The sequence below is a fragment of the Sciurus vulgaris genome (assembly GCF_902686455.1).
Source record: "Sciurus vulgaris genome assembly, chromosome: 3".
Lineage (NCBI taxonomy): Eukaryota > Metazoa > Chordata > Mammalia > Rodentia > Sciuridae > Sciurus > Sciurus vulgaris.
In genome coordinates, this window is record NC_136463.1 from 36694186 (window position 1) to 36706747 (window position 12562).

At 35.4% G+C, this 12562-nt stretch overlaps 1 protein-coding gene across 1 annotated transcript in view; it reads right to left on the reverse strand.

Annotated features, from left to right (window-relative positions):
• Positions 1 to 12562, reverse strand: part of BCAS3 (BCAS3 microtubule associated cell migration factor) — a 568797-nt gene that overhangs the window by 270428 nt on the left and 285807 nt on the right. Inside the window, 2 exon segments of the mRNA XM_079131371.1 lie at positions 2254 to 2450; positions 5401 to 5501. Of these exon segments, the coding sequence (XP_078987497.1) occupies positions 2254 to 2450; positions 5401 to 5501 (298 nt within the window).

Genomic DNA, 12562 nt, shown 5'->3' on the forward strand with positions numbered 1-12562 from the left:
AAACAAGTCCATTTGCTCAAATTTTAAAATATAAATCACAAAGGCAATCAAAAGAAATTTATAAACCTGGTTAATATGAACACTTTAATAGCCAATAAACAGAATAATATTCTAATCAAACAAACAATTTAAAGTCATTTGATATCAAGAATACTGGGAGCTCTTTTGTATAAGAAGTAGGAAAGTCTCTGAGGAATATTCTAAAGGACTTTGGAAATGTAAATACATCTAAAAAAGCAAGATAGAAAGACCTTAGAAAAGGGATGGTGTCTGAGGTAAAGGATAATGATGAATGCTGGAAGAATCCACGGAACAAAGGACAGAGCTGTATGTGCAGGAGCTCAAGACACCTTCCCAAGACAAAAGACAGGGCCTTACAAGAGCAGCTGCTGACAGTCACTAAAAACTAGTGGTAGGTTCTTGTGCATGTTTCAGCAAAGGAAACGAACAAGTTATTTAATTATAAAGAGGATAAATGGGTCAACTATTTTAAAAGCTTTATTGTTAACATTTAAATAATGACTGTGGTAAACACTGATGACTATACATTCAATCATCAAGTTAAGGGTTGATTCAATGTGACTACCTGAGAATGGCTCGACTAACAAACAAGACCATATTTTATGATAAGCATCACTGAAAATTCGTCTAACACCCATGATATCCTGTCCTTGTTGACTGACATCTTGGGGGAAAAGTGCCATTTTTAGAAAGTTTAAGAAAATGTATTGGAACCAAAAACTTTAAGGAAGAAGAAAAACAAAGCAAACAACTAAACATACAAAAACAAACACTAAATAAGGACTTAGTTTCTCTGTAGGAACTTTCCTTTCTATGAAGATACATCAGTGAGTGGAAAGCATGTATGTAAAAAGGGAGATGCAGAAAGGAGCCAAGTGACTAGAGATGTGGTTTCTAGGTGCTGGCAATGGAAAGAGAGTGGAAGGATTCCCGACATGTTTTGGAATATGTGATAAAATTTGATGAATTACATGCGGCAGGTGAGAAAGGAGGAGATGTCTAGAATAACCCCTAGATCCTGGCTTGAGTGCTAGGTGCTTGAGGAGTCACGTAAAGAGATGAGAGAAGTCAGCGAAAGAGCAGGATTAGGGGTGAGCTGAGATTTAGATATGGGGAGTGTCTGATGCTTCAGAGACCATGAGAGCGAAAGTCACCCAGGCAGCTGGCTCTACTCCAGATATAGTTCCTAATACATCATAGAGTACCTGGCAGGTATTCAACAAATATATACTAAATTTAAAAATAAGCAAGAAAGGCTTAATTCAGCTTTGCAACAAATTTTTTGTCATAAAAATGTTTAATTGCTGTTGACAAAGACACAGATAAAAATTCCATGAGAATAGAATATCTTTTACCATAATTATATTTTAAAAGATGTGAGGTCATATAGTTGCTTTATAATCAAATCTAGAAGCACAGATTTGTGTTGGGTGTGGAGGGTAGGTTGGGCTGCTGGGGATCAAACTCAGGCCCTTGGTAATGACAGCAAGAGCTCTACCACAGAGCAAGAATTCCAGGCTAGATTGGTGTGCATGTGTGTGTGTGGGGGGGGGTGTGTGTGTGTGTGTGTGTGTGTGTGTGTGTGTGTGTGTGTGTGTGTGTGTGTTTTAAAGAGAAAACAAGGAAAGGGAGATTATACTGCACTAGACTGGACCCTTCATTTTCTATTGTACCTCAGTATGGCAAGCCTTGAGGTAGTAAATTAAACTGCTAAGCAAATTTGAGACCACAAAATCAAAAATGCCTGTATTGCATTTAAAAAGAAAGTAATAATAAAAAGCATAATTTGTACACATGAACTATGGTTCTGGCAAGTAAGTATTGTAGGATAACATAATGACACTAAGTAATTTCTCATCCTAAAACCTTCTATAATCTAAAAGAAGGATGGTTCAGAATTTGATGAAATCTAATTAAAAGGTGATGCTAACCTCAGAAAAATGAGGAAAAGAAGTCACATTCAGACTTGAAACATTTAGAAATATGGGCCAGATATCACAAAAGGGGATGGTTATTAAAAGTGTCCTGACTATAAATTACATTTAGAGAAAACAAAATCTGAAACACAAATATTGACCACATGTATTCAGATGCTAAGAGATAACAGTGAATCACAGGTAACACTGCATGTTGTCAGCAACATGATATCACGTCACTAATGTTACCAAAGATGCTCATTTCAGATGAATATGCCAATCCTACCATCCAGGTAAGATTGTTCTCATTGCCTACCTGAGACTGTTGAGATCAAGGTCATCTGTATCAAAATCCAAAAGAGGTTGTGGAGTGTCACTCGGACCATGAGACTGCAACACAGATGAACTGGATGATATGACTGTGGTTTGGCCTGAGGGGTGAATGGTTTTGAACTGGAACTGTGGACCCATCCACAGTCGTCTGTGGGGTCCAGTATGTGTAACAATTTCAACCTGAAAAAGAATTGCAATCATGATTTAAATATATCATGCCTTGAATGTGAGCCTTTCACAATCCCTGCATCTCACATTCTTGGAGAAGCCCATTGTGATGTGGGAGAAGGTTGGTGTACCCACAATTAAAGAGAATCATATCCTTCTACTGATTTTCACTGACATTATAAGACTGTATACGACTGTATTCACTGCATAAATACACACATATCACATATGCAAAGTTAAAGAACTAGTTTCTGGACTTATATAACTAATATTGGCTCCGCAGGGACTATCTTTTTTCATTCAATCTACACTATTTACTTTGTTGTGAGCATCCACAACAAAGTAAATAGTAGTAGTAGTATAGTAGGATACTATACCTGTTAAACCACATATTAAAAGTAATTCCTTCACTCAAGATCAAACTGATGAAAAAGTTAAAGTTGGTCCTCAACTATCCAAGGCAGCAGTGGCGGGGGAGAGTTTGAGCTGAATGTGACAGTACACACCTGAAATCCCTGTGACTTTGGGAGGGTGAGACAGGAGGATTGCAAAATTGAGGCCAGCATCAGCAACTTAGTGAAACCCTACCTCAAAATAAAAAAATGAAAAGGACTGGGGATTTAGCTCAATGTTTGCATCTGGGGGTTCAATCCCCAGTACCCCCCCCCCCCCAAAAAAAAAACACAGCAAAACAAACAAATAAACAAACACAAAACACCCAGCAACTCAGGAAGCTGAGGCAGGAGGACCACAAGTGTAAGGCAAGTATTAGCAACTTAGTGAGACTCTGTCTCAAAATAAAAAATGAAAAGAGCTGGGGATAGAACCAAGTGGTAAAGCACTCCTGGGTTCAATCTCTACCACTATTAGAAAGCAAAAAGAAAAGATCTGAAATACTTTTTAACACCACAGCCAGTTTCTACAACTCAATGTTATAATATTTATGCTGCTTTCGAAATTTTTAAAAAATCCTACTTTTAAGTGAAGAAATCATATGTATTTTTTCAAACTAAATTTTGTCTGCAACACATTGTTATTCAGTTTCCTCAATAGCCACAAACACTGACAGGCATTTTGTGCACACACACATACACACACACACACACACACACACACACACACAAATGCCAAATGCTTTATAAATTTCATGATCTATGAAGTAGATAGGGAAATGTTGCCAATATTATCTTAAACACTGTAAAGAAAAAGTATATAGTAGAAGACATTGTGCAAAACCTGAAAATATATGTATTTCATGGTTTTACAAATGATCAACTTGCATAAGAAACTAAATATGCAGCCTTTGGTGAAAGACTATTATTATTTCTCAAAGTCTTGTCATTGTTGTATCTCTGTCTACACAAATACTTCAGGGAGTAACTTCCCTTGTGCCTTGAGTCTTTGCCCTGATTCTTTTATATTTAATCACATTTCTCTGATTGCAGTGATTAATTCTTAACAAAACATAACTGAAAAGGTTCACAGAGTGTAGTTCTGTGTTTTTGAGTCCGAAAGGGCAAAAGCATCATGGTCTTGGAACAATATGCACATTCCCACTAATCACAGGGAGAAAAACACTGAGATTGAGGACAGTGATTTCTGATTCAAGTAGTTGTATTCAGCAATGTAAATTAGGCCACAGATAAAGCATTCTGTGTATTTTAAGCTCAGAACCATCAGTGTCACAGAGCCGAGAGGTAAACAGATGCCTGTGCAATCTCACTGAGGCTATGGCCAGATGTTCCTGTATTCCGCTCCTGTTGTGCGCAGGACAAACATATTGTATATACTTTCACACTGACAGCACACATTACCCCTTCTTCTAATTGAAAAATTGAAGTGAAGGACAGTGGTTTCTTTGCCAGCATTCTTGGACAATATTTTGGTTTTGGAAAAAGCATGTGCATTTTGGGTTTAATTTCTTTTGGTATCATCAAGAAAGGATGGGCTTTTATATGTCAGGATCTGAATCTTCATTCAGGGAGATTCCCTTGAGTATCTGTGGTATAAAATAAATTAAATAGATGTTACTTAGAAACTTTTTGATTCTCCAATTGCCAGATTCATTTTCACTTTTCAGGCTACCTTCCCTGAGAAAGAAATGAAACAACAAAGGGATTCCACTTTTTCTGAGGCACCTGTCTGATGAAAAGCTGCCAGATTGGTAATCTGAGACAGGTCATTAACTTCATCAAATGATGTCAGACTTGAGGCAGACATAACATTTTTGCAGTGAAATCATTTGTAATCTCATCATTTGACAAGTGCCGATGTATCTTTTATTTCAAAGCTCCTGAGTTGAAGACAGCTTCACCAGCAAGGTGCAGGACCATCAGTTAAAGCTATTACAGGACAGGTTTAGAGCACTGCTTGAACTTAGGAAAGGAAGGCCAGTCACGCGCCATTATGATTTGTGCTTAGTACAATGCTGCATTTCCATAATGAAAGTATGGACCATCTGCAGAAAATGCTGGCTCTACAAAACGATTCCCAAAGATTACTGAATGGCTCTACTTATTTAACAAGCAAAACTGTTACTTTAAACCTGATGAAAATGTGTTGCAAAGAGTCTGTCTAAAGTATAATGTCTTAATGGCTTTAAATGATTGTTTGAAAAATATATACATTTTATGCTCCCTGTATTAAAGCTAACACACACACACACACACACACACACACACTCTCTCTCTCTCTCTCTCCATATATATATCCACAAATATTCACACATATATGAAAAGAATGTATATGTATAAGGTATATATAAGCAAAATGTAAAGGGATATGTGTGTGTATACCTCCAGCAATATTTTTGAGAATTTTTTAATACACAAAGACAATGGATGAATTCTTAATGATTCAACAAAGAACTACCAATTCTATAATTTTTCTCTAAGGAAAAGACTAAAAACACACAATGGATTTCTGTTTTATTTTAATACTCCTAATATGTCATAATTTTTACCTGCGAAAGCCATTCTTCATCTTCCTGTCCACTATGGTCAGAGGCTAAACTGTCAAAGGACCCATGTCGAGTGATGGGCCCAGGACTTCCAGGGGGAACCACTATGGGAGAAAGAACACAGATTTCAACCACTTTAATTTATGCAGTGGAGAAATGGGTATGAATACAGCCATCTCAAATACTGTGGTCATGTGTAAAATGACATTTAAAGCACAGAGACAATTCACACAATGAATGAATAAATAAGACTGAAGTTCTTAAGAATAAGACAGATCTTCAATTTAGAGCATGGTTTAAAACCTATCTGTAGGGCTAGCCAGGCAAGGTGGCACATGCCTGCAGTTCTAGCTATTTGGGAGGCTAAGGCAGGAGGATCACTGAAGTTCACAAGGTTGAGACAAGATTCCAGATTCAAAAAATAAAATAAAACAAAACATTTCAGAAACTTAGTAATGATATCTTATCACTATAAGCTAAGCAACTAACTTCATATTAATACCAAAATGCATTGAGGAATAGTAACAAATCTAGTCACTAGTAAATTATATTAACAATTTTTGGGCTGGGGAGATAGCTCAGTTGGTAGAGTGCCTGCCTTACAAGCACAGGGCCCTGGGTTCGATCTCCAGCACCGCAAAAAAAAAAAAAAAAAAAAAAATTTTAGAAGAGTCAGACAAGCTGGTACATGCCTGTAAATCCCAGCAATTTGGGAGGCTGAGGTAGGAAGATTACAAGTTTGAGGCCAGTCTCAGCAGCTTAGCAAGGCCATAAGCAACACAGTGAGAACTGTCTCAAAATTTTAAAAAATAATAATAATATATATTTTTTTAAAGGGCTGGGAATGTAATTCAGTGCTAAAATACTCCCAGGTACAATACCCAGTGTAACAGAAAACATTTTTTTTTCTTTAAAAGAGCCTACTCAATAGTATCAAATAAATGGTGGGCATAAAAATATAAATTTAATTGAAATCACTTTCATAGTTGTTAAATTTTTTTTTATTTACCCAATATTTCACTTTCTTGGATATTTCAGTATTTCCCTGATTCTTACTTGGTAAGATACAGTCACACTACCGTCTGCTTTCTCATACAAAGAGAACATTTGCATAGTGGAAACAGAAAAACATCCGATAAACATTTACTGAGTTGCTATAATGAATCAAGTATTTTACCCTCCCAAATCTTAGCCTTTTCTTTGGAAGGTCCAATCGCTTATTCTAGCCATCCATCTCTAAATGGACTTCATTTTGTTTAGAGCTGTTTTAGGTTCACATTAAAATAGAGCTGAAAGTGCAAAGATATACCAATATACCCGCTACTCCCATGTATAATCTTGATACTCTGAAAAATCAAGTAATAAAGCAATGAACAAAATTAAAAGGTGAGGCAGGGACAGTAGGAATAAAAGTAGAAGAACATTAAAGAAACAAGGATGAAATAAAAAAGAACAAGAAACAGAAAACAATCTCATTTGCACCATTTGGTGATGCAGTACATGTATGTACAGCCAAAATTTTCTTAGGCTAGTTTCCTAAAAATGAAATCAGAGGATGTTAATGTTTTAAAATTTCTTCCTACATATTTTCAGAAAGTTATACACTTCCATGAGCAGTAAAGGAGAACGTCAATCTTAATGCAATCTTGACAGAACAAGGTATTTAGAACTAAATCTTAGTGAAACAGATACAAATGAAGAATACGCAGTATAACCTAGGGCAAGATTTTAAAAGACACACGCTCACCAAAAGGTTATCTTAACTCCCTATGAGAAGAGAAATGGGACTGAGTTCAGTCAGTTACTCAACAGAGGTATACAGTGGTGAAATGAAGATCTATGATAATTAAAACTGCTTGCTAGCTGCTGCTTTTTCAAAATCATAATTTTATAACTGAGAGGCAACCTGGGGATTGGCATGAAATATAAAAGACCATAAAGGGATACACCTTCGTTCTTGTGATGGAAAATGATATCATAAGACAGAGAATGTCATAATAATTATCAATCGTTATTTAAGCATTCTTAGAGAAATAATTTTGGCATATATTACAAAGAATATAAGTCAACTGATGTTTTCAAAAGGTTGAGTTCTTCACAAATCAATTTTATAATAAATGTATTTGATATTAAATTATTAATAAAGATAGAAAAAGAGGATCCCTTAAATCCCCAAAGTTTGAGTAATTAGTCAAAAAGTTGAACATTGACAAATACCAAGTATACAATGTGCTTTGGGAAGCAGGTGAGCAGAGAAGATTTTTAAAGGAGGGAGTAAGTCATGCAGATATCTGAGGGCAAACTATTACAATGGCAAGATCAAGTACAAAGATTTCTGAGGATGAAATATAATGGGAGTATTTTAGTAAGAACTGGTATGCCATTGTGGTTGAGGGGGATGAGTAAGGTTGTGAGTAGAAGACGAGGGGCAGGGAGAGAGGCCAGTGGTAAAGGGCTTTTATTTTGGGCAGGGCACCCGAGATTTAAAACAGGGGAGTTTTACCATTTAGCCACATCTTTAGTCCTTTTTATTTGAGACAGGGTCATGCTAAGTTGCTTAAGGCCTCCCTAACTTGCTGAGGCTGGCCTTGAACTTGCAATCCTCCTACCTTAGCCTCCTGAGTCACTAGGAGTATTTGTGTGTGCCACCACATCCAGTGCTTTTTTTTTTGTCTTTTTTTTTTTTTTAAGTAAAACTAGAGTAATGTAACAAAATGACATTAAAAAGCTCTAAGTAAAAGTGAGAAATTGTGCCATGGGTATGTATTTAGTATCTAATAGAAATTCTCTAAAAGTGTATGCTGTGTTCTACATGTATTAAGCCTAGACTAGTACCTGTTACAGAATAAGTATTCAATAAGTATTGTGAGTATATGGTTGGAGTTTTGCATTCTGGACTAAGTAATGGCATCAGAATGGTTGAACACTTATTTATCCATCATCAAAATGGGGATAAAATGATCTGGAATTAGCTTCAAAATAACCCAGCGACAGGGGTAGAGATGGTGAGTAGAATTATAGACTGAAAAAAAACTAGCCATGATTTGACTGGTATTGAAGTTAGATGATAGATACAGGGAAGTTTATTACACTACTGTTATCTAGTTTTGTGTATGTTTGGAATTTCCTCCAGTGAGAGGAGGAGGAGGAGGAGGGGAGGGGAGGATCCTCTTTGTTCTCATCTGCTTCCAAAGGAAGCAGTAATATCCCAAATATACATCTAAGAAATAGTATCATAAATCTGAATCCCAAACTCCTAAATAGAGACTGTAAGAAGGGTTTCTATGCCTTTCGTTCACTAGTTTTCTAATTAAGAATGTTTTGAAGCCATCAAAAATGGGCAATATAAGAATATAAGTTCAGAGGGAAAATACTTTTCAACATCCAATAAATATCCTTCCCTTCTTCCCTACATATATTTATATTTAAATATATCCCCCAATCCACATAGGAAGAAAATTTTATACCTTGGGAAAAGAATAATACAACAGATCACAGGGAAAAAAATAATTGATAACTTTGAACCTATGAGAAGAAAAATGATTAAGAGAAAATATGTTTAAGAGCAGAGCTTGCATCCTCTCCAACCACCCAATTATTGGGAAATGATTATCCTAACACTGGAGCAAGAGTGTCTGAGATAGAAAGTAAGGAATAGAGGGTCCCCAAGGAAGAACAGAATGACAATTCAGGCGTTTCATGGCCCAACAGCTGTGAAAAACTGCACCTTCATTCTTGAGTCTAAGGAACTACCAAGAGATCCACACATACAAGGTGTATACATGGTGTGCAGCACAGCCTCAGCGGTGACCCTCACAATGCTCGCCCTGGCTTAGGTGAGAATGTTTCCTATGTGTATAAGAGTAACGCAGACACACTCCAGAGAACTGACAGGATTTGAAGTAGAAACAAGAATGGATACTGCAGACACCTATATGAACCAGTGAGCTCATTGGGAACTGGGACATCTCAGTAGTGACAACAATAAAATGTCACCTAATCCCTTACCTCATACTATTATACTCTGTAAGTGCTTTAGAATTTAGACACAATTTTGAAAGGGAATATAATTGATTGAGATTATTTTTTCCCACATTTCTAATAAGTAGATATAAAAGAGAATTTAAAAGTCTATATAAAGAAAAATACTTATGAATCTTGAAAACCCATGAACAATGGAGCAAGACACATAGCAGCTACCTAAAGAAAATAGTATTTTTATGAACCTTTATCAACTATTCATAGATAATTACCTTGGTACAAGAAAGGAATATAGAATTTTGAGATGTAAATCTTGCTGTGTTCTATCCCTACCTTCAGAACAGTAATTTAAAATACACCTTATCCACCTACCTAAAAAGGATATACCATCAATTTACTTTAGAATGTATCTCTAAAAGTACTGCCAGTAGGCATTTGATAAACAGAGATCAACAAGCAAGGGCAGGATACTGGATCATCATGAGGTAACTGGGAACAGACTGTTTACACTGTGTGCTCAGGAAAGCAAATGATGCTTATAGTGAGTAAACAAGAGCTAAAAAAAATCACTATGTGTATTTTGCTGTCTTGCAGTGATAAATGGGTATATGCATGTATGTGTGTATTGCTGTGTATATAATTTGTAACTTTTCATATGTGTTTATGTGTAAAGAAAACAAAAATAAATCTGCTTCAGGGATGGCCTTTGCAAATTGGTCCTGTTAATCTAAGCCCAATATGCTTTGAAATCAATGGAATAACATAAATAGGATTGTGCAGAGAAAAATTAAATGTTTCCCTAAATGTCACTAAATCTGAATTTCATGTAATAAAATTCTCAAAATTCCAGAAAGAAATGTAACTTTCCAAATCTTTATAAAAAATTATGGAGAATTCTGTTTTTGGTTTTCTTGATGTCTTCTGTAATATACTATAACAAGAAATGCATACAGAATTTTTAAAAAATTGCACCATAGAAAATAAGGTATTTATGAGTTTGAGAAAGTTAAAAGTATTGTTTTGCATACTGTTGAACTAGAGGTACAAAATAATAGGCTATGCAAATAATAATTACTCAATTAATGCATCAAGTATTGTATTAAAAGACATCTAAGTGGAGAACATTAAGTTTCTTTAAATATCCACCTCTTTAACACTGGTTAAGATCCATGAGTTTGGGCTAGGAATATAGCTCAGCTGGTAGAGTGCTTGCTTCGTAAGCATAAGACATTACTAGTCCTTAAAAAATTTAAACCTCTTGTCATTTTCATTTTTTCTCCAAAACAATGAAAGCATACCTCAATTTCATGGAATCAAATTCTTTCTAAATACCCATAAAAAAAAATGAGCTCTCAATAACTGAAGTACATCATTAATAAAGTACTAAGGAATGAAATCTACAAATTATACTGTTTGTGTACAAATATACCATAATGAATCCTGCAAGTATATAAAATTATGATGCACTAATTAATAGTGATGATGATGGTAATAACAATAATAATAATAATTCAAGGGATAATTCAAGGGATATCAGTAGAGAACAGAGGCAGATCAGGAGGAAGGTGGAGGGGAGGAAAAGTAAAGGTACTGAGGAATGAGACTGATTAAATTATGTGCATGTATGAATAATACATAATGAATCCTACTATTATGCATAATTATAATGCACCAATAAATAAAATTAAATATATGAATTAAATACACTTAATATTAGGGAAGATATCTAGATTTAGGATATTTGGTTTTGATTTTAAATATTCAGGAAAGAAAAATCAGTCTTCCTAAAAATGAAGTTAATGGGATATAGGAATTGCTTTAAGAAATTTTAAAAAATCTGTTATCTAACACTCTTTGGTTCAAAGCAATGACAAAGAATTGCCAATACATCTATTAAAAACTAATAGCCATGTACAAGTTATAGGCATCCTCTTCACACAAACACAAAGCTTAATACTAAAAATTAATAAGTGCTTATTTATGAAACAAGGCAAACTCTGGTTCTGTTCTATCCATCCCTAGAATCCATGAGGTTCCAGTGTAAACTCACCTTGGCTGTGACTCTGGAAGCTTTAGAGGTCACAGTTGATCAGTTACCACTGCTGGTAAATGCCAATCTTTAAATTCTCACAGAGTCAAGAAGCTGTCCTACTCCTTATTATTAATTGCAGTGCTTCTGATATCAGGGAAACCTGCTTCTCAAGTAAGACTAAAATTGCTGACCCAAATGGTACCAAGTTTTATAAGTGAGAGAATTGTATAGCTCTTTGTTTTAAGGCTATGTTGAAAACCTAAAATATGTTCATATGCTGCATGTGTAGATTTAAAATGAAACTTACATCTTTTAATTCGCAAATTCATACTGATTTATAAATAAGAGTAAATTCACTCCAAACTCACACTATAAATTTCTAAATTTATGAATGGAGAATCAAAGAGGTACATAAAGACTCTTACTTGAAGGAGTGTGAGCAGGGTCATCCTAGCAGCTGAGTTTCCTATGGGAGATAGGATAACATATTCTTCAGATTCAGGACCACAGAGTTTTCATTTTTCCCTACTCTCTGCAATAACCTCCTGCTTCCTCTGCAAACAATAAAACTCCTACCACACTAGAGCCTTAAGTGAAGACCTGAGAAGTGAGTAATGTTGTGACAGCATTTTTCAGTCCTTTAGGTTATTTAAGGAAACAACATTATTTTTCTAGCAACAGAGAAATTTGTGAGTTAAATGACATCATGCTGCCATGAATGAAACAGCTTGGGCTCAAAGTTCACCCAAAGGCCAACAGTGATAAACTCTCATTCAAGGACAAACTTCAATATATTTTGGGTTCTTATTAAAAACAGAATTTATATAGCAGTCATACAACAAAAGAGGGCTCTTTACTAAACTCTGTTTCTGATCAGAAAGCATTCAGGATGTGAGGATAAAATTCTGCTGGGGAATGTAGTTTCTTAGTACAAAAACCAAAATTTGCTTCTTAAAGACTCGAAAACCAAATAATCCAATGTATAAAGCAGGTCCTCATGAATTAGCAAATCACAGATGAGGGAGTACACCAGTCAACTAATGCACGTAAGTGGTAGTACTAAGAGATTTACAAATTTAAACAAGTTATTTCATACCTATCGAAGTGGAAAAATTAAAGACTTGTTAATGACTTGGGGGGGGGAGGGAGGAG